The sequence below is a fragment of the Cheilinus undulatus genome, linkage group 14, assembly GCF_018320785.1.
Source record: "Cheilinus undulatus linkage group 14, ASM1832078v1, whole genome shotgun sequence".
In the NCBI taxonomy this organism is placed as follows: Eukaryota; Metazoa; Chordata; class Actinopteri; order Labriformes; family Labridae; genus Cheilinus; species Cheilinus undulatus.
This window is the reverse complement of record NC_054878.1, coordinates 10,162,308-10,185,983: the sequence shown is the minus strand read 5'-3', so window position 1 is coordinate 10,185,983 and position 23,676 is coordinate 10,162,308. Positions and strand designations below refer to the sequence as shown.

Here is a 23,676-nt window from a genome sequence, read left to right as displayed (position 1 = left end):
TGTACTTATTTCAGTTTAACTGGCTTTACTGGCATGGAAAGAGCATTCTCCTTCAGGATTTCCTGGTAGAGAGATGAAATCATGGTTCCATCAATCACTGCAACTGGTCCAGGTCCTGAAGCAGCAAAGCAGCCCCAGACCATCACACTTCCACCACCACGTTTCACTGCTCTGTTGTTCTTTTAATGAAATGGTGTGTTAGTTTTACTCCAGATGTAATGGGGTATAAAGCTCCAAAAAGTTAAATTGTTGTCTTGTCAGTCCACAGAATATTTTTCCAGAAGTCTTGGGGATCATCAGGATGTTTTTAGTCGAATGTGAGTTTGTGTTCTTTCTTGTTCAGCAGTGGTTTTGGTCTTGGAACTCTCCCATGATGCCATTTTTGTCTCTTTCTTATTGTTGAATCATGAACACTGACCTTAACTGAGTCAAGTGAGGCCCACAGGTCTTTAGATGTTGTTACATTTTGTATTTTGTTTTTACTCTGGTTGTCTTCATCGACTATTAAAAATTTGCTTGATGATCTGAAACATTTGTGCGACAAATATGCAAAAAAAAAAAGAAATTAGACTGAAGCAGATACTATTTCACAGCCCCGTAGATATAGATAGACAACCCTGGATGGTTGTGACACTGTGGCTAATAAATCTTTAAAAAAGCAGCATGGAGTTGATGACTTTGTGGCTGATTAGGACAACATTGAGGAGTGAGTCTTTTCCCTCCACCCTTGCAGCTCCATGACGTCCATGAGGTTGTAAAGTCACTTTTAGAAACTCCAGGGTAGAGACACCTCAGCTGAGACTTAAAGGCGAGTTGTTCATTTATCTTTCAGATCACAGGACCAAATGAAAGTTAGTGTTTTTGGCTGACTGTGGAGTGGCAGAGGGTATGAAGATGTAATTGTCTGCCTACAAGATCACTGTGCTGCCACCAAGTGGCCAACAATGATTCATTACTGATTTAATCCACCTCAGAGCATCAATAATGTCTCTCCTTAAATATAATGAGCACTAATTAGGATTAAGTCATTAAAAGCCATCAGTTTGCTGCTGTGCTTCTTTCCACTTCAGTCTGGGAGCAGGAGAGAAGCTGGAAAAGGAACAGTAGTGTGAAACATTTCACTGAAGCCAGGCTGAAGAGGTTGGAAAAGTACTGCTGCACTTTTCCTGGTTATTTCCTCTCATCTTCGTCACACTCCTTAACCCCAGGACCGACCTCGACAAACAAACAAGCCCAATGAAACATTCAGGAGTAAACCACCAACACTGAGCTTGTTTGATTCCTCTCTGTTTGAGGAAATGAACTATTTTAGCTAATAGAGATCACCTTGTGTCTGTCCCAGCCTCCTATCAGTCAGTGAAGATGAGTCTCCTCAGAGGATCCCTCCTCAGGCTGCTCTCAGCATTCCAGTAATATTTGTTCAAACGGAGGTCAAATATTAGCTATGGCCATAGTGAAGGTTTTATTACATTTTTCTGTGAGGGAGAATCTCAGAAGCATGCGTGTCTGTTCTAAGTATAATCTGCAGGCCTGAAATAACCGTGAAGAGGCAGCAGAGCTCCACAACTTGTTTACAGGGTAAACATTTTCTTCTGCTTTTTAAATTCGATTTTGATGGAGCCACAGGACTGGCTTTAAAGCAGGTAAGTGTTTTCAAAGTTTCCAAAGGTGAGCAAAAAGTTTAAGTCAGTCTCAATCAGTCTGTTTTTATACATCTAGAACTAAAGTAGCTGTGCTGTCGTTTTAAGACACTTATCAGAAAGAGCAGCCTCAAGAAACACTATTTATTTATTTAATTAATAAATTAACTGCAATCCCAGTAACTTATAATGAGAACTGATTAGTGATAAAAATATTAGTATGCCCCTCTTTTAATGAAGTGATTGAAAACTACAACCCCAACTCCAAAAAAGATGGGGCACTGTTCATTGACTGCAATTCTCATAAACCCAGATTTTATCACAATAGAACCTAAACAACATTTCAGATGTTGAGACTGTTTTATTTTTGTCATTTCATTAAAAACATTAACTCATTTTGATTTAATGGCAGCAATCTTTTTTTTTTAAGTAGGGACAGGGCAACAAAAGGTTGGAAAAGTAGACCGTACTAATGAAAAACAGCTGAAGGAGCATTTTGGAACTGCTTAGGTTAATCGTCAACAGGTCAGTAACATGACTGGGTATAAAAGCAGCATTTCAGAGAAGCATAGTCTCACAGAAGTAAAGATTGCAGAGGAACCAGACTAAGAAAAATTATGGACCTCAATGTAAAACTGCAAAGACTTTGAATATCCAACCATCTACAGTCCATAATATCAAAAGATTCAGAGAATCTGGAGAAATCTGTGAGCAAGGGACAAGACTGAAGGTCAATATTGGACACTCATGGTCTCCAGGCCCTCAGGGGACGCTGCATTAAAAACAGGCATGATTCTGTACTAGAAATCACTGCATGGACTCAGGAACTATTCCAGAAACCATCTTCTGTTGACACAGTTGGCTTTAACATCCACAAATGTAAGTTAAAGCTGCATCATGCACAGGAGAAGCCATGTGTGAACATGATCCAGAAACACCTGCGTCTTCTCTGGGCAAAAACTTATTTATAATGGACTGAGGCACGGAAAACTGTTCTGTGGTCAGTTGAATCAAAATTCAATATTTCGCTGCCTCTTATTTGGTTCAAGTATACGGTGGCCCTGAAGGTTAACTATAGAAACCAATATTAAAACGTGAACGCCGTTTAAAAGAAAATGCAAATTGGTTTTAAAACAAATCAAAACATTAAAAACGTTAAAATATTTAATGAAATGCAAAAGAAACTTGCAAAACTCACAAAATACTCAATAAAAAAACCCAAACATTACCAAAAAAGCCTTACTAAAAATACACCTCATCCAACATATGTTGTTAGATGACAAAAATTATATAGTAAACCTTTCAAGAAAACCTAAACACAAATATACTTTTGATTTTACTTAAAAATGTTAAAACATAATATTCACAAAATTATAAATAAGGAAATAAATCTTACCAAAAGATTTTACTATACGTAAAAAGCCTTTCACTCAACCCATTTTTTGATACAGAAAACGTTTTATAAAAGCAAAACAACTGATTACAAAATACATTAAATATTTCACAAAGTTAAAAGTAGTTAAAAAAAATACTGAATAAGATGATTCAAATATTTAATACTGGCCACATACTTTTGTCCATATAGCATAATACAAAACACCAAAAAAATTCAATTAAAAAATTATAATAAAGAAGAGAAATTGCACAAAAAAGTTTGATAAAGCACCAGAATATTTAATGAAATATATCAACATTTGCATCATACAAAATATGTTTGAAAAAAAACTAAAAAAATGAAAGATTTTTTTTTTTAAATGCAAAAAAGAAAAACAAGACAAAACAAAATGCAAAAGTATTATATCACCTTTAAAATAGTTTTTCAAATCACAGAGAACAATTTCTTTCTTAAACACAAATTATTACCTGAAACTTCAAAATATTTAATAAACACTTAAATATTCAGTGAAATGCACAGAAAAGAAACATTTCAGAAATTGAATTCTTTAAACCAAAAGGTTTAAAACATTCCTAGAATGTTTTGCATTTTATTAAATATTTTTGTTCTTTCTTTAAATCTATTTGCATTCTGTGAAATTTTTGGGGGGCTTTTTAAAAATCTATTTATTTAGATTATTTATTATTAATTTAGGGCATTTAGGGAAACATGTTTCTTTTCAGTGAAATATTTTCAGCACTTCTGTGTTCTCCACAAATGAGATGAAGAGGAATCTGAAATACAGGTCTTATATATTTACACAACACACTTGGGGGGGAAAAAAAAGTCCTTATGGGCCACCATACATGGAGGAGAATCTACAATACCTCCAGAAATATGCAGCAAAAGTCAAAGAGAAAATCTGAACACCTGCACAGAAAGCTGAGGCTCAGCAGCTGTTAATATTGCTCTGTGTTCAGATTAATGGACTGCTCCCAGTGTATCAGCAGCAGGAGCATGCAGACCGTCTGTAATGTCCTGAACAGCTGCCTCATAAAGACTGGGGCGGATGAAGGCCAACAGAACGGAAGCTTTCCTCTGCCCAGTAGCTTCCTGTTTGCAGACACAGCAGGAGTGAAAGGAAACCAGCAGATGAGGAGTCACACTCAGCTAACAGTCCAACAGACTAAAGTGGAGAAGAAGGGATTAGAGGATGAAATAGTCTAATGTGACACTCCAGCTTGAACTATCTTTAACTATCAACAGTCAGAGGGGTTGATAACAAACTGATAATAACTGTGCTGTAGCTGATAATCCACGCTACAGGAGCTCCCTAACCTGAGCTTTCACTCAGACTGACTTGGCTTTACAGTAGCAGAGTACTCTCTGTTTGAAAAGGGAAACTCTTTCTGATTTCAAACTGAAATATATCTTTAAGCAAAAACTACAATCTTCTTCAAAAATCAACTAAGTAATTCTGGGGCATTAACCTCACTGCTGGAGCCAAAACATCCACTTTATTTTTTTTACTTTACTTTCCTGTTTAAGATTTCCGTTGACTTAGGATACTGCATGCAATTCAGACTTTGAACACCAGGTGGAGACTTGGCATTTAGAAGACACAAGGCTATTATACTTATTAATTTTATCTCCTCAATATATTCTTTCCATTATTTTATAATGGACTGAATGTAATTGTGAGTGCAAAATCTTTGTTTAACTCTAAATTTGGAGAAAAGTATTTACCCTCTCCTGCTTTCTTTCTCGTTTCTTTTTTGTTGCATATTTGTCACACTTAGATAATGTAGATCATCAACACATTTTATTTTGTTTAATTTCATAATAATTCAAGAACAGAAGGGAAGGATTACAATGCCATTTCTATGGTTTTCGGACTCAAGCAAACCACGCCGAGGGCCATCATCCACAAATGGAGAATACTTGGAGTGTTCATTCTACTCAAATGACTCCAAGAGCACAATGACAACTCATCTAGGAGTCCACAAAAGAACCCAGAACAGCATCTAAAGACCTGCAGGCCTCATTTGACTCAGTTAAGGTCAGTGTTCATGATTCAACAATAAGAAAGAGACATAGCAATGTGAAAGACTGTCAGTTATTACAAATGCTTGCAACTGTGGCACAACAGGTTATTAAGTCTAAGGGGCAAAATTATAAATGAAATAACCAATTAAAAACTGCTTTTTGTATTAACTCAGGTTATCTTTGTCTAAAATCAAAATTTGTTTGATGATATGAAACATTAAAGTGTGACAAATATGCAAAAAATAAATAAATAAAAAAGAAATCAGGAAGGGGACTATAATTTCACAGTACTAATCCGCTTGGAGAGACCAGACAGATGTGCCTGATATATCTGAGAACAGAACTTTAAAGGGATAAAGTTCCCCTCACTCTGAGATCCCTTGCAGAGTGAACCAGGAAGGACACTTTTAGCAGCTTTTCTCTGCCATTATGTGAAATTCATCCATGAAACAAAAACTCTGGTTTTCTGTTTAATGAATAAAATATGTGGAGTGCCATTTTTATTGAACTGTTTCCTCAAAAACAGTAAGTAAACAGTGGAGGTGAGGAGAGATGAGAAGCAGACCTGGTCTCTACTCAACCCTGAAACATCTAGTGGGGTAGGGGGGTGTTGGATCAGTGTATTTTCTAGCAGATCCATTTCCTGGTTGAAACCAGACTCCAAAATCAGGAGAAACTCTGGTTATTCTGCCAGAAAATATGATGACCGCGTTGGAGGCTTACATTACAGGGCTGAGCCTGGGTGATTGAACTTGCAGTTGATGACAAAGAATGATTGTTTACCATCACATATAAGCGACACAAAACATTAAATACAGCAACAGAACAGCAGCTTCCAGTGGCAGTTCAAACTCTAGTTACATCCATCATTTTCAGAGCATTTATAGAGAAGTCGTTGGTCACAATGGCTCTGTAATATCGGCCACCATAACAAGACACATCACATTCTAATAGTTCAAACAAAGATTATCTCTGACTACAGAAACTTGGAGATATTTTAGTGCAAAAATTCTTCATACTGTAACTGTAAGTGAGACATATAACTAAAATAAACCAGGTTCTGTGTCAGATCACACTCTTATCCAGGACTAGATCTTCTAAGCTTTTTTCACTGGGTCCATGTTTAATGTAAAATTAAAGCTCAGTAGCTTTAAAAGAGAACTTGCTCCTCATCTTGCCTGATAGTCTTGTTAATATCTCACTGGTGACTCTTCAGGAGAATGGTTGCCTCTTTCATGATTAACCAAACTCACATGGCGGTCTCTTTAATGTTTTCCACCTGGCCACCATCGTCCTCCTCCTTCTGAACATCAGGTTGTGCTGGTTCAGGGTTTTCCTCCACTGTTTTTTTCAGCTTGGTGTCTTTGAGTATCTGTGAGATGAGGTGTCCATAAAACCAATCCAGGTCTTGAGGATCTTCTGGCCAGGTTAAATATTGTCTTTTCTGGACAAAAGCTCTGACTGCGTTGTACTTCATCAGCTGGTAGTGAGCCACCTTAGATTTGATTCAAGAGAAGAGAGTTATGCCTCAGCGGTAAATGCATTTATATCTGATATAATGTGAATAAGCTGCAGCTTTCTTCCATGTAAAGTCACTCCGAGGCAGTTTAAGGCCTGACATATCATGATGACATCCTGACTGTTTAGTTCCTGGTCATTCATGTCTGTCTGGTGCTTTTCTACAGAGATGGAACATTAACATCACAAAGACAAGCCACGTGTAAGTGATGTGATATACGTAAGTGTTTATAGTAATATATTTACCATTTTGTTTGTCCACAGTGAAAATGCGGTTTTATTTTTTGCTGTTTTAGAATCTGTTTTGTTGAACAACCTTGGATCAGACATTTTACCTGTGTTTATCTCTTACATTAAAAATGAGAACATGGATCATTTATATATATATATATATACACATACAGTGCTTAACAAATTTATTAGACCCCCTAACCCTAACCAAAGTAAGGTTTATGCCACAGCTGCCCTAAATTAACAGCATTGGTGATTACCAAAATCATTTTTTATGTTTTTGCAATGGTTAATACACCAATATGTAGAAGCTCTTTATGTGAAATGATATTTTTAATGCTAAAATATAATTATTATTGTTATCCATGAATTTTCAAATGTACTGATTTACAAAAAAACGGAAAAAATAGTAAAGCACATTATTTTTTGATTAATATGTCAAATTATAGTTATTTACTTGCATTCCTGAACAGAAAAATGAGTTTTCGGGGTTGAAAGTTATGTTTGATTCATTTCTGACTTCTCAGAGAAGCCCAGTGAGCCGACTCAAATTTGGGTATAAAAAGGTGAATTCAGTTTGAAATTCCTCATTCCTGTTCAAAGTGGTAAAACATGGAGAGCTCACTGAAAATGAAAGAGTCCGCATGAAAGCACTTCATGATGCTGGATGGTCTCTGAGACAAATATGACAGGTGGTCTAATAAATTTGGAGGACCCAGTTTACACACATACACTATATGGACAAAAGTATTTGGCCACCTGACCATTGCACCAACAGCGCTGTAACGACATTGTATTCAAATACATGCAGGCAGGCAGGAAACATTCTCCTGGCATCTGCAAAACCCAGACTCACCCATCTGACTGTCAAGCAGAAAATCGTGATTCATCAGTCTGCAAAACATGTTTCTATTGCTCCACTGTCCAGTGTCAGTGTGCTTTACATCACTCCATCTGACACTTGTCATTGGACTTGATGTGAGGCTTGCATGCAGCTGGTTGTCCATGGAAACCCATTCATGAAGCTCCTGCCACACAGTTTTTGTGCTTACATTAATGCCAGCCAAAGTTCTGACCTTTCAGCTATGGAATCAGCAGAGTGTTGGCAACATTATGCACCGTAGCAGTTGTTGACCTCGCTCTGTAATTTTAGCTTATCTTTCACTTCGTGGCTGAGTTGCTGTTGTTCCTAAACACTTTCACTTTCTAATAACATCACTTACAGTTGACTGTGGAATATCTAGCAAGAATGAAATTTCACCAACAGTCTTATTGCAAAGATGGCATCAATCACAGCACCATGCTCAAAGTCACCGAGCTCTTCAGAACGACCCATTTAGGATCACAAGTGTTTGTAAAGGGAGACTGCCTGGCTAAATGCTTGATTTATACACCTGTGGCAAGAGGTCTGATTGAAACACCTGAATTCAATAATTAACAGGTGGCCAAATACTTTTGTCCATATGTTATTCTAATCGTGCCATAAAGAAATGGTGAAAGGACAACAATTTAGCCTTACCTTCCCAACCACCAACATGATGAGGATATTCGACAGCTCCTCCAGCATCCGACCCTGAGCCAGAGAGAAGGCCTCCAAACACCAACCATCTAGAAAGAGACACAATCCAGTTTATACCTTAGTACTGAACTAATAGGCAAGATAGACTGTTTCACACAATGATGGCATGAGATATATATCACCTGCTGCTGTTTTAATGCAAAACAAATTTCAGATCTTGCATCTGACAATAAAGTATTATCAATCAATCAATCAATCAATCAATCAACCATCTGAGCAACAGCCCATAAACAGAAAGGGTGGAAAGGTATCAAAAAGCTTAGAAGATAGCTTTATTTGTAATGAAGCACTAAATTTTTAGGTGAGCAAAAATATTGGTACAGATAGACTCAAAATAGTTTAAAGTGAATAAGACTTGATATTTGGTTGTAAATCCTTTGCTTGCAATAACTGCATCAAGCCTGTGAACCACTGACCAAACTTTTGCATTCTCCTTTTTTGAAATGCAAGCCCAAGCCATGACATAACCTCCACTGTGTTTCACAGATGAGCCTGTGTGTTTGGGGTCATGAGCAGATCCTTTCTTTCTACTAACTTTAGCCTTTCCATCACTTTGGTAAAGGTTCTTATTTGTCTCATCAGTCCATAAGCTTTTTTTCAGAAGGTTTGAGGCTCATCTCTCTACTTTTAGGCAAATTCAGGCCTGACCTTCCTGTTCTTCTGCTAATGAGTGGTTGACATCTTTTGGTGTAGCCTCTGTACTTTTGTTCATGACGTCTTCTGCCAACAGTAGATGGTGATACCTTCACTCCTAACCTCTGGAGGTTGTTGCTAATCTCACTAACAGTTGTTTTATGGTCTTTCTTTACAGCTTTCACAATGTTTCGGTTGTTAACTGCTGCTGTTTTCCTTGGTCTACCCATCCAACATCTGTTACTCAATACTTTCTTTCTTCCTAATGGTTGAACCTGATATGTCCAATGTTTTTACAATGGCTCTGATTGATTTTTCAGTCTTCTCTCAGTTTCACAATGGCTTGTTTTTCACCCGTAGACAGCTCTCTAGTTTTAATGTTGGTTCCACCTCTATCTATGAATGCAGTCTGCACAGGCAAAACCCAAATCTGAAATTGAGTGTGCTATGTATTGTTTAAATAATCAATGTAATGCACATGTGTCAAACTCAAGGCCCGTGGGCCAAATCTGGCCTGTGGAAGTTAAATCTGGCCTGCAGGATTATCTCATATTTCTGTTATATCTGGCCCATCAGGATGAGGTCTGCAGATTTCCTTGAGCATAAAGATGTAAACTTAAAAAGAAAAGAAAGACATCTCGAATACTGCAACGCTCCAAAAATACAATTATTTATTGCACCAACATGTTGGTGCAATAAATAATTGTATTTATCAACATTTCATTATTGTATTTACCCAACATGTCTTTCTTTTCTTTGTCAGTCTCTTTTTCAGCTCAGCACATGCCCACCTAGGTTTGGGTGTGCGTGTAGACTTTTTTCTCACTAAAGATGTGAACTTATCCTTGATAATTTAAGATATCCTTGTTAAGGCATAAAATATGAAAAAGTAAAGAGTAAAAATATTTAGATAAGAAGTCAGAAATATGGGAAAAGAAATTAGTTTGTGTTTTAGTTTCACATTTTCAATTTAGCATCTCACAATCAGGACTCAAATTTAGGATTTACATTTTTAATTTCATACTTTGAGCATTTCAACTCATAATTTTGACTTCTCATATAATATTTTGAGCTTTAAGACTCATAATTTAATTTTCTAAGTGATGTTTTGACCTTTTTAACCAATTATTTTGTATTTTAACTCATATTTTCAACTCCAAACTTTGACGTCATAATCCCATAGTTTGACCTTTAAGACTCACAATTTAAAATTTGAATCATATTTGACTTTTAATTTCATGATTACAAATTTTAGTTTATATCTTGACCTTTTAAACTCATGATTTTGACTTTCTTTCTTATATATTTGCCATTAAAAACATTATTTTTCAATTTCAATTTCATCTTTTGACCTTTTTGAGCTAATAAATTTACTTTTCTCAGACCTGTGAGCCTTTAAACTTATCTTTTTAACTTTTTAAATGTCAAAATCATTTATCATCAGTGCTGGTTTTTTTTTTTTCATATTTTATTATCGGTGAAACAAGGTTGACTGTTTATGGCTCTAAAGGTGACCATGTTAGGCCCTCAGGTTAGTCCTGAATCCCCTGCTGTGATTGAGTTTGACACCCCTGATGTAATGGGACACACCTGTCAGTCACATGTTCCAATACTTTTTGCTGGTGGGCTCAAACAAAAGGTGTTATCCTCAAAGTTGTGTATCAGATCCAGATGTAAATACCTGGAAATTAAAGCTGAAATGTTGGTCTCTTGTCTCATATTCATCTTTTGATGTCAAACCCAAATGTTTTCAGTCTACAGCAAAAATAAAGGAACTGACCTCACTGTTTCTAATACTTTTGGAGGGAAGTGACAGACTAAACGTTTGTCCAGTTACCCTTTAAGTTTTATTTCTGAAAGGTTCTATCCTTCCCAAACGTCGTCTATGGGTGTCACTGTCTAAATCTAGCCAATGTATGGAAATGTGAAACAGGCTTTCAGATGTTTAAGTCCAGGCTTTTTGTGTCTTTCTCAGATACAGAACAATTCCTTTAAAGTTAGGAAAAAGCATTTATAGCAAACATCACACTGCACCTTTAAGAAACTCCTTTGAGACAATGCAGACTGTCTTCCTGCTCTCCCAGATGGCGTCTCTTATGTTGGACAGATGATCCTCACCTGGCAGGAAGTCTCTGGCTTCGAAACAGCAGTGTAAGATGTTCTCCTCTGAAAACTGGTTATCAAGTTTCTTCAGCAACGCACCTTCCACCCAACCATAGTCGTTGTCACTGAAGCAGAGGAAGGCATCAAACTTGACCTCATCAACAGGAAGAATCGGCTTGGGGCCTTGGAGAATCCTGCCAACGATCCTTTTATAGATGATGAATATTTTCCCTCTGAGACGGGCATAAATGATCCCGCTTAATGTCACAGTAAAGACCAGGGAGGCAGAGAAGATGAAGAGAGCAAACTTAACATCTTGCATTTGCTTTTCATCGTCTCCCTCACACGGTTCGATGGTCGTGGAATAACTCAGCAGCGGAAGGTTGCGCAGATCAGCTGGAAACTCACATTTGAATTCAAACACTGGGCTCAGGAAGATAACATCCGTAACGTTAAGCCATTTCAGGAAACTCTCCAGGTTGCAATCACAATGGAAGCGATTTTCTGCCAGGTCTAGGAGGCTGATGGAGTGGAAAGCCAAAGGGTCTGGGGTGGCTAGGAAGTTGTTTGAGAGGTGGAGAGCCTTAAGGCTGGCTGGAAAGATGTCTGACTGAAGGTAGGTTAAGGCATTAAATGAGAGGTCCATTTCAACGACTGAGCGAAGACCGCTGAAAATCCCATGTGGGAGCGTGACAAGTAAGTTATAACTTATGTTAAGGCCGAGCAAATTCTCTAGAGGATGGAAGAGGTCCAGACATTCCCCCTGTGACCAAAGTACCTGCAGGGAGCTGTCGTGAAGATCAAGCACTCGTAAAGTAATATTATGAGGAACCTTAACGTTCTGACTTGGCTTACACATCTTGATAAAGTTGCCAGCAAAGAAGAAACTGTCGAGCTGATTCAAATGAGCTAAAATGACATAAAGATCCTCCATGTTTGTTAGTCTGTTATCTGATATGTCCACAAAGGTGCTGTGTGGGACAAATTCAGTGATACCATAGATTAAATTTAACTTATTGTCCTTTAACAGGAGCCAAATCAAGTTTGGTAATGAGGAAGGGAAACCCAAGTTTCTCAGTGAGTTTCCAGTTAGATATAAGGCTCGTAAATCATGGAGACCCCTGAAGGCTTTGTATCCTAATGCACCGATGTGGTTGTAGGACAAATCCAGCACCCTAAGGCTTGCTAAGTTGGCAAATGTATCAGAATATACTTCTCCTAAGAGGTTGTATGAAAGATTAAGCAACTGTAAATTATCTCGAAGGCCATCAAAGGCATTTTGATTTATTCTATTGATTTTGTTGCGTGAAATGTCGATTATTTTTGCATCTTTTAAAGGGCTGAAAACAGCCTTCTGTAAAGCAAATATATAGTTCCCAGAGAGATCTAAAGTCCCAACTGTGCTGTTAATAAGGCCTTTAAATGTATCTTTATCTGGGTCAGGAACATTGTTATGTGAGAAACCTTTGCCAATCATTCCATACGATATCAAATGAGCAATCTGAGTCCCTGCTATTGCTTTAAAGAATTGTCTTAATGTATTCAAATTGAACCCATTTAAAGATATGTCGAGTTTGTCAAAGGATATCCCTTTAAATGGGTTTCCACATCTTTCCCAGTCAAATTTGCCAGTGTTATTTTGGAATAATTTATTTGACCCCAAGTTCAGAAAAGCAAAATGTTTCCCCTGGAAACCAGCTAGATCGTCATCACACAATCTGTCAATCCGATTCAGTGTAAGGTTCAGCTGTTGGAAGTTTGGGAGGTTTTGGAAGAACAGACCAGGTTTAAGTTTTTCTATCAAGTTACCAAAAAGATCAAGAGTTTCTAAGGACCGGAGAGGCTCCAGATACCTCTGCTCAAGAATGGAGTCAGACAAATCGCAGTAGTCCAAAAACAGGTGTTCTAACCTGTACAGTCCTGCAAATGCCCTGGGCTCAAGCCTGAGGTAGTGGTTGAATCCCAGAACCAACCGTTTCAGCTTTCCCTGGCTGAGGAAAGAGTTGTTCCTGATGATGAGAGGCACGTATTGCCTTCCCAGATCTAACTCTTGGAGCTGGTTGTAGGCTCTGAGTGACGTGCTGTTGATCTCACTGATGAAATTCATTTCCAGGTAGAGGTGGGTGATGCTGGGAGGCAAGACAGGAACCCAGTGATGTTGCTGTGAGGCGCAAGCAGCTATGAGGCCATACAAGGTACATGACTGGTAGCATGTGGATACCTGGAGGTAGAAAGGTAGAAAAAATGAAAGAACTCCAGATGGGGCAGGAAGTGATTTCTGCCTAGAGAAGCACTATCAAAACGTCAAAGTTATATGCTGTTCACAGCTGTGCCAACAGCTCAAACTGTAAAAAAGTATACGATCTTAAGCTAAACATGGATCAAAAACCTCAGTCTAAAGCCTGGACGATCTGTGTCATACAATGCTCACATATGTTCCATTTCCAGCAAGTGGTCCAGTTTGGTTTAGAACAGTTAGTCACAGTTCGTCATGTAAACCCTGAGCTTGGTTATGTTTTCACAGTTGGTGTTTATACAGACTTGATTTTTGTGATGGGAAAATCATCTCCTTTTTTAGATTCAGATCATCTGACTCACCTTCATGCAAGGCAAACTGGTTAACCCATAGGAAGAATAACTTTTTTGTAAAGTGTATGGACGATACGAAGATGGGGGGATATCCCTTTTAATTAATACAGTCAAACTTCTAGTCTTTTTTTTTTTTATCACATGCTTTACTGTCCCATTTAGCACACCTTGCTTAAGCTATGCCAGCATTTCTCTCTGCAGCCCCAGTGTTGTAGAAATAAGTCCACCACTGCTCCTTAATGTCTATTTTCACTTTTAAAAGCTCACAGACAGGTCAGGGGACAAGTCAAGAGTCATCTGAACCTTGTGACATTTACCTTTTTATTGTTCCCTTATTTCATTTTCAAACCATAACAAGTGGTTTAATTCATATGATCTTCACAGTTCCTTATTCCTTTCTATAGAAAAGCAGGTTGTACCAAAACAGAAAGTCTACCCTTAGTTTAAGGCAGTACAAAAAGAAAAATGAAACAAAGACAGTTTTAAATGAGAATAGTGGAATTTTAAAATGCAATAAAGGGGGAATAATCATGATTAACTACAGAAATTCTTTGATCAATCCTGAATACAATTTTGACAGCCCAGTCATACACATTAACACATTATCCATCCATTTTCTATACCGCTTATCCCAATAGGGGTCGCTGGGGGGCTGAAGTCTATCCCAGCTGTCATTGGGCAAGAGGCAGGGTACACTCTGGACTGGTCACCAGTCAATCGCAGGTCTGACATATAGAGACAGACAACCAGGCACATTCACATTCATACCTACGGCCAATTTAGAGTCACCAGTTAACCTAATGAGCATGTCTTTGGTGGTGGGAGGAAGTACCCGGAGAGAACCCACACTCTAAAAACAGTAGCCCGTGAATGCAGTGTTTTGGCAGTGAAGGAGAACGTATTTCTGGTTTATAGCGCTGACATTAAGCATGGCTAAACGAAGTAAAATATAAAGCTAAACCAAACGGTATCAGATCGGTGCATAAATTCGTGAACTCGCTGATTCCAATATCTGCATTTTAAACAGTATCAGATGTATTTCCAATACTGGTATTTGAATGGGAACAATCCTATCAACCATTATTCATATACATTTACAAATTAACCAACATCCATAAACATGAACTCATTAACTGTCATTCATACATATTGACACATTTACCAACATTCATCAACATAAACCCAATCACCGACATTCATACACATTAACTAATGCAGCAGCAGGGGAATATTGTGGTTTAGTTTCTTGCCCAAGGACACGTCAACGGTGTCAGAAGATGACAGACCTGATCCAGCGATCCAAAAATCATCCACAGACTCAAGTTTTATCTGTGGCTTCTTTCCTGCATAAAGTGACTGACTGGATGTCTGGAATTGGGCAAACACTCACCAAACCCAGTGGTGTATCTTTACACTGACTGGAAAACATGAAGAAAACAAGGAAAGTATCAATAATGCTGTAGTGTAGCAAGGTGTATGGGCTTGAATGTACTCCTATACACACAAAAATGTGTGACATGTGCTCTTGGAACATTAGGAACAATTATTAAAAAAAAAAAGGTGGCCATTCTAGTTTTGCTTGAAAAAGTAATAATCAACCACATATTTCTGTACAAAATTCCACCTGAGTTCAAGACAATAAAAACCGAATCCAACCTTGGCCCGAGCTGAGGATCCTGTTATTACAGCCCGTCTTTTAACACAGATTACACATTACCGGAACTTAAAAATGACTGACAAAGACATAATTCCATCTATTTGCTTGCAAGTTGAATAGAAAAGATCATAAAGTATGGTGAGCTACTTCTTATTCGCCTTTTGTTGCATTTCACACATTAAACAACCAGTAGCTTCAGTAAACTCCCAGTTAGCCCATAGCTTATTAGCTAATATTGGCAGCTCACAGCCACATATCCTGCACACAAAACACCAACAAAAAAAACTCCAACCATAGCAAGTTATTTTCCTTAATCTTTAAATTTTCTGTATGGATATTGTGTTTGGTTTTTGTTTGTTTGTTTGTTTGTTTGTTTGTTTGTTTTTTTCAAAAATAGAGCTGGGCTGCAAAAATGCATGTGCGGTTTTTTTTAATCCCAGTGATTTCTCTTTTGTCCCCATTTCCATCTCTATCTACTGTCCTAATCTCTAGAATAAGGAAATAAAAAGCCCCCACAAAAAAGTAAACAAACAGGCCGTAACAAGCAGCATTAAGCCTCTGATAATCATTGCTGCCAGGTTTTATGGGCCTCCATGCTATAAAACTGAGAGGTGATTAGACAAACTTGAAAGTCATTGATGACTGTGTAAGCAGCAAACTAGTGATCAAGCAGATTTGACAAAGGATTATTAGTCAAATTTAAAAAACACTTCCCTAAACTGATCCATGTATGGTTGACAGAAAAACAGAAGCTGTGTTTGGAAAGCACTTTCACTTCCCCTGGCTCACATGTACAGTCATTAACGAAAATGTTGGCACCCCTGGAATTTTTCTAGAAAATACATCATTTCTCCCAGAAATTGTTGCAATCAACAAATGTTTTGGTATACATGTGTTTATTGCCTTTATGTGCATTGGAACAACACAAAAAATCCAAAGGAAAAAGACAACATTGACATAATTTTACACAAAACTCAAAAAATGGGCCGGACAAAATTGTTGGCACCCTCAACTTAATATTTGGTTGCACACCCTTGGGAAATAATAACTGAAACCAACCACTTCCTATAACCATCAACAAGCTTCTTACACCTCTCAACTGGAACTTTGGCCCACTCTTCTTTTGCAAACTGCTCCAGGTCTCTCAGATTTGAAGGGTTCCTTCTTGCAACAGCAGTTTTGAGATCTCTCCATAGGTGTTCAATGGGATTTAGATCTGGACTCATTGCTGGCCTCTTCAGAACTCTCCAGTGCTTTGTCTCCAACCATTTCTTGGTGCTTTTTGAAGTATGTTTGGGGTCATTATCCTGCTGGAACACCCATGACCTCTGACGCAGACCCAGCTTTCTGACACTAGGCCCTACATTGCGGCCCAAAATTTTTTGATAATCTCCAGATTTCATGATTCCTTGCAGACAGTCAAGGCACCCAGTGCCAGAGGCAACAAAATAACACCAAAACATCCTTGAACCTCCACCATGTTTGACTGTAGGTACTGTGTTCTTTTCTTTGTAGGCCTCATTCTGTTTTCTGTAAACAGTGGAGTGACGTGCTTTTCCAAAAAGCTCTACCTTAGTCTCATCTGTCCACAAAATGTTCTCCCAGAAGGATTGAGGCTTACTCAGGTACATTTTTGCAAACTCCAATCTGGCTTTTTTATGTCTCTTTGTCAGCAGTGGGGTTCTCCTCGGTCTCCTGCCATAGCGCTTCATCTCATTCAGATTATGACGTATGGTTCGAGCTGACACTTTTGCACCCTGAGTCTGCAGGACAGCCTGAATTTGTGTGGAAGTTGACTGAGGATGTTTATCCACCATTCTAACCATCCTGCGTTGCATTCTTTTGTCAATTTTTCTCTTCTGTCCACATCCAGGGAGATTAGCCACAGCTCCATGGCTTATAAACTTCTTGATTATATTACGCACAGTGGACAAAGGAATTTCTAGATCTCTGGAGATGGTCTGTAACCTTGAGATTGTTCATATTTTTCCACAATTTTGCTTCTCAAGTCCTCAGACAGTTCTTGGCTCCTCTTTCTCTTCTCCATGCTTGGTGTGACACACACAAGCACACAACACAAAGGTTGAGTCAACTTTTATACATTCTAACTGGCTTCAGGTGTGATTTCTAGATTGTCAGCACCTGTTACTACCACAGGTGAGTTTAAATGAGCATCACATGCTGGAAATAAAAATATTTACCCACAGTTTTAAAAGGGTGCCAACAATTTTGTCTGGCCCATTTTTTGAGTTTTGTGTAAAATTATGTCAATTCTGGCTTTTTTCTTCTAATTTTTTCTATTGCTCTAATGCACATAAAGGCAATAAACATGTGTATGCCAAAAACATTTGTAACTGCAACAATTTTTGGGAGAAATGGTATATTTTTCTGGAAAAATTCCAGGAGTGCCAACATTTTCATCCATGACTGTACAACTTAATGAGACTTTTCAGTTTTTGTTGTGCGAAGGAAACTTGGAGAGCAGGAAGTAGGGGAAGTCAGACCAGGGGACCGAAAACACTTGTCCTTTAAAACTTTTGACCTTATCCTGGAGCCTTCATCTTAGCAGTGATTTACAGTGTTATGAAAAAGTATTCATTCCCTTCCTGATTTCTTATTTTATTGTCCTACTTAGATGTATCAGATCACCAAACTAATTTTAATATTTCACAAAGACAACCCGAGTAAATACACATTTGTTTTTGATGATGATTTATTTTATCAAGGGTAAAATGCCATCCAAACCTACCTGGCCCTGTGTGAAAAAGTCATTGCCCCCTAAATCTAATAAGAGTGCCTTGGTTCTTTTATGACCTCCTGGATGTGCGGCTGATGCACTCTTGGTGGGCCGGCCTCTCCTGAGAAGGTTCATCACTGTTCCAAGTTTTCTCCATTTGTGGATAATGGCTCTCAATGTGGTTCACTGGAGTTGCAAAGCAACTTTTTAACCCTTTCCAAACTGATAGATGTCAATGACTGTTTCTCATCCGGTCTTGAATTTCTTTAGATGTCATCATGATATGTTGCTTTTTTAGATCTTTTAGCCTAATTCGCTTGATCAGACAGGTTCTATTTAAAGGATTTCTGGATTCAACAGGTCCTGCAGGAATGAGGCCTGGAATGTGGGGGGTGAAACTGAACTCAGCTTTCCAAAAAATGTGGTTAATCACAGTTAATTCATGATTTAACGTGACAATAACTACTCCAGGAGGTCACCCATGTTCTTTAGTTAAGTTTAGGTGGCAATGACTTTTTCACAAAGGTCCAGGTTTGGATGTCTTTTTCCCTTAATAAATGAAATCCTCTTTTAAAAAACTGCATTTTGAATTTACTCTGAAAAATTTAAGTGTGACAATTATGAAAAAAAAAAAAAAAAGAAATCAGGTTTGACATCTCTGCTTGACCTGTTCTAATTGCTAACATACGTATGAACGCTTAGGTCTTTGGGTTTATATACTGTAGAATGAAACAATATTTTACAGTACAGTTTAGTATAGTAGTTCCCCTTTTTTTGCGTTACCACTGTCAAAAATTGGGAAGAGTCCCAGACTAATCGATCTGTATCGTCCTAGTTTTTGGCCCCCTTTCACTGGGTTACCAAACCGCCCTATGTGGACATAAAGGGCAGAGCTTGACTCACTGCAGTCAGTCGACTGGTCAAAGAATTGTCGCTCCTACGCAACAGCAGTAATGACTCAAACACAAAACATCCTGTGTTTAAATATAGAACAGGACAATGGTTCCCAGATGGTGGGGCACCAGGACTCACAATTACCTCCTTGGAACTGACCAAAACTAAGATTTAATTCACATGTTGCAGAAGAAAGATTTTTTAAACCTTTTACTAACCTAAATATATAGAATTACTGCATTTTTCATAAATAGTTCTATTCAGTGCCAATAAAAAGTATTCACCTCCCTTGGATTTTTATCAATCATGGTCAACATAATTTGGCTTTTTTTTAAATCCTCTTTAATGTCAAAGTGAAAACAGATTTCTATAAATACCCCCCCCTTTAAATTGACTGACCTAATTCAACAGAGGTCCAGCCAGTTAGTGAAATGGGGATCACCTGAGTGCAGTGAATGTGTCTCAAGTGATTGTAGTATAAAGACACCTGTGTCTGCAAAGGTTCAGTGACTTGTTAGGTATTCCTACCTACCATTACCCCATGAAGGTAAAAGAACACTCAAAGCAACTCAGAGAAAAGCTTATTGAACCGGTACAAGTCAGGGGATGGATACAAAAAAAATCCAAGGCACTGAACATCTCCCAGAGTTCAGTAAAATCCATCATCGAGAAATGAACAGAATATGGCACATGTGTAAATCTGCCTAGATCAGGCCGTCCTCACAAACTGAGTGCAAGGAGACTAGTGAGACTAGTGACACCTGTGACTACTCTAAAGGAGTTAAAAGCTTCAGCAGCTGAGATGGGAGGGACTCTGCATACGACTGTTGCCTGGGTTCTTCACCAGTCAAAGCTTAATGGGAGAGTGGCAAAGAGAAAGCCACTGTTGAAGAAAACTAAGTCAAAGTGGAAGAAAGTTCTTTGGTCTGATGAGACTAAAATGGTGCTTTTTGGCCATCAGACTCTATATTTGGTGGACACCAAACACTGAACATCACTGAAAACACACCACCCCCACTGTGAAGCACAGTGGTGGCAGCATCATGCTGTGGGGATGCTTCACAGCAGCTGGCCCTGGAAGGCTTTTAAAGGTAGAGGGTAAAATGTTTTAACTTTGACAATAAAGGGTTTTGTTGTTGGTTGAATGTGGCACCATTTAAAAGAGAAATAAACAGGGTTTGCAACAGTATAAGAGTTATTGCCAGAAAGCATTGTTACAACAAAGAAGTAATCTACCAATCACAAAAATTTCCTTACTTTTTGTGTTAAGTTTATAATATTTTTAATCAATTGTCTGTAGTAATAAAAGGTAAAAACATGTAAAAAGTAAATGTCTAATGTGAATAACTGTATTAATACACAATTTACTGTGGTTATCATTAACGCTGGTAACTACTGCTTGCCTGATAACTATTTATTATTATTATTATTATACAGATTCAGGTTTAGAAAATGTATTATCATTTGTTATGAAAGCTTGTCAGAAAGCCTAGAGAAAGTTTTTCTTGTGCTTGCTTTATTATTTTCAGTTTCTTTGCTGGGACAGTAAAAACATGGGTTTATAACTTGAGCATAAAGATAAAAACAAACAAAGTCTAACCTGGAACCAAACGTGAGAGGGCTGGAGCCAGTCTATCAAGAACTCTATTAATTTTTAGCAGGGTGGAATCTCAGAATAGAAAATGAACTGAATGTTTTTCATTTCCTTCAAAAAGTTCAGTTTTAGAAATAACAAATATGATCAGTTCCTATTTGTGAACATACCTGTAGGTGTAAGCCAATGAAGAGGAAGAGAAGAGGCAGCGTCCACATACTGTCAGCCAGTGAAGAACTGCAGAGAGGAAGTCAACAATGATCCCAGTGTAAGAGCAGAGGCTTTGTGTACTGTTGGCTGAACGTGCTGCATGCGAGTGAGGACTAAAATATGTGAACACTGGCTTAGTTACACAAGAGGAAGGAAAAACTGTCACAATCTGTTTGCTCCATCAGGTTCAAGGTTGGCTGATGCAGCTTTAAAACCCCACTCACAGCTCTGTAAACAATCAGATTTGAGCTGTAAAAATACAACTTCACTCAAAAGACTCACATTACCATCAGCTATCTGGCCTGGCTTTGATTTTTTCTGAGGATTCAGAGTTTTTTACTGCATATAAAATTACAAGGCTGCTCCCCCAGCTCTCAAAGCTCTGACTCTGTGAAAATTATTATCAAATCACAACCATTGCACTAGGTGGATGTCATTTTTAGCTATAATTGCAGTATACAACTTGGACTGGTCAGAACCTTTCTGGGTAGAGTTTGCATGTTCTCACCATGCATGTGTGGGTTCTCTGGCTGGTAAACATCCTATCTATATATATATATATTTAATTCAACCTCATATAATTAATTTTAGTTGGAAAATATTTAAAGATATCATTAAACTTAGTTTATGAGGGATCCCCTGGTGTATTGTAACCAAAAGACACAATACATAAGCACTGTGCCCTCTTTAGAAAGATGCGGTCTTTGCATTGGTTTTAATGTAAAAAAAATCTGTTACGTAACTCATTGCACATTCCCTATATCAACACCTCTATCATTCAAAGATGACTTTAAACTTACAAAGACGTAGCTTTGAGTTTGACTTGAATTTCAAGGTTAACACTGCTGAGACAATTTGATAATCCCATCATTGCAGTCAAACTTAGATTAATTTCAAGTATTAACATACAGTAAACAGGAAGGTTATGGGACATAAATGCTGTGTCAGTTACAAGAGAATAACTAGAGTGTCACACACCCTCTCCTTACTTCTCTTTACTGTAACCTGAACTCACTCTGATCACTATTAACATGTAAGCAGCCAAGTTATACTGTTCAAAGTCCAATCATAACTGAAAGAAAGAAGAATATAGAAGTAAAAGTATAGAGTCTATTTGTGACCAAAACTGGTAAAAAGTCCTGCAAGTCGTCCGAGGTCATTTTTGAGTTTTTACACATTATGAAAGCGTAGATTCCAAGCTTTCAAATGGTGTATCATACACCTTAATCTGTGCATATTTTACAAAGATATGCTCATTTGAATGTTAACTTCTAGTTCCTGTTTGTTCTGAGAAAAACAGGCTCAAAGTTTCAGGACTTCTCCTAGCTTCAGGCAGGCTGGGTGATGGGTGTGAACAACAGGGCCACGTTTACATAAAGTCCACCCAAACCAAGCTTCTGAATTGGACTGGTGACGCTCATCAAAATATTCCCACAGGAAATCCGAGTCGAGTGATCTTGAAGTTGTCCGAAGTCTGTTGATAATTCTTGCTGCTTCTTCATCGTCTCTTCTACTTTTCTTTGCTGCGGGGTTCATCTTGAGGCTTGTAGTTAAAGGTGATAACTAGAAACAGCTGTATACGTGTCAAGTGGGGTGGTGTTTGATCCATGCGGTGTTTGTTATTGCCCATCTCAATGGGCGAAACTGGGAACAATGGCAGACTGAGCGGCCAATTATCACCTCGCAGTTACGCTTTCCCCTCCCCTCAATATCCTTGCAGCAACTGCGAGAATAGGGCATTTTAAAACACAAAATTAATGCTTTTAAATATCACATTTGTGTTACTTTTTCATCGAATGAGTAGTTTAAATGTCGGACTTTCATAAAATGAGAAAAAACGAAAAATGATCATTTTGAAGAAAACGACTTTGTATCCATTTTTCTCAACCACTGGAATGCCGACTTGCAGGAACTTTATCTGGCTTCGGTCACATTTTAGTTTGGATTGAAACAAAATATTAACTGAACATTTACTGAAATGTTATTTATTTCAGCAGCTCTGTTATTGATTGCGATTAATGTCCCTCTTTTGTCCCATTTTACATTTGCTACAGTTTTTGTTTCAATCTGGATTATTTTTCCTGGTTTACTTTTTGAGATGTGTCGCTGCCATGAAATTCAAAACGAATTCATTTTTCATGAAATGGTAAAATGTCTCAGTTTCAACATCTTACATGTTTAAGCGCTATCATCAATACATATGGGTTTATGAGACTTTAAGATCATTTTACTCTGTTTTTATTTATACTCTATGCAGTGTCCCCACTTTTTTGGAACTTAGGTTATAATTTTCAATATTATCAGTTACTCTCTGAGTTATGAATAAGAAATTCATCTACATATCAGACTGACCTTGCTAAAAAAACAGCATCAATCATTTCTTTATTTCCATTATAGCTCTAGCGTCCCAGAACCATCCATTCTTTGGTCTGCCCATGTGTGATTTACATTCCTGCTCAGCAACAACAGCCTGACAGTGATAACACTATTCTGGTATGTGTCTTTAATGACAATCTTTTTTTCCACACTGGACTACTTGAAGCTCTAACATGGTTGTAGCCTTTTAGACCAGTGTGGGCTGCAGCCCCCTGGTTGGCCTTGGCTGTATGCTGCAGGTCACATATAAATACAGTAAAACCAAGGGGCTGTGCTGCAGGCTTCTTGTAGCTCTCTTTGCATGGCTCAGTTGCCTTTTAGATATTGGGATTTTTGACACCTTTAGTAAGTAACAATGAAGGTACTGGTACTTTTCCACCTGTTTTTGGCTGTATCCAGCAGCTCTTTGTGGATGTGGGATGATTTTCTCTAAGTGCTAATGTGTTGTCAACAGAGGTGGAACAAGTACAAAATTCTCATACTTAAGTAAAAGT

General features: G+C 38.0%; 1 protein-coding gene across 1 annotated transcript; it reads right to left on the bottom strand.

The window, feature by feature from the left end:
- Window positions 1-3,446: 3,446 nt before the first annotated feature.
- tlr5a (toll-like receptor 5a) lies at window positions 3,447-20,897 on the bottom strand. The gene is made up of 4 exons (XM_041805843.1): window positions 20,767-20,897; window positions 11,057-13,346; window positions 8,330-8,418; window positions 3,447-6,556 (listed from the first exon to the last, which is right to left on the bottom strand). Exons 1-4 carry the CDS (start codon window positions 20,812-20,814, stop codon window positions 6,311-6,313), a joined length of 2,673 nt encoding a protein of 890 aa, XP_041661777.1. The 5' UTR covers window positions 20,815-20,897; the 3' UTR covers window positions 3,447-6,310.
- Between the last annotated feature and the right edge of the window lie 2,779 nt (window positions 20,898-23,676).

What these genes read in the sequence shown, in the direction of transcription:
- tlr5a (XM_041805843.1), bottom strand. Translation starts at nt 20,814, where the DNA reads ATGTGGACGCTGCCTCTTCTCTTCCTCTTCATTGGCTTACACCTACAG. An exon ending in CTCAAAGGAGTTTCTTAAAG is followed by an intron (nt 8,419 to 11,056) that starts GTGCAGTGTGAT and finishes GTCTCTTTCTAG; the next exon opens with ATGGTTGGTGTTTGGAGGCC. An exon ending in TCATGTTGGTGGTTGGGAAG is followed by an intron (nt 6,557 to 8,329) that starts GTAAGGCTAAAT and finishes ATCAAATCTAAG; the next exon opens with GTGGCTCACTACCAGCTGAT.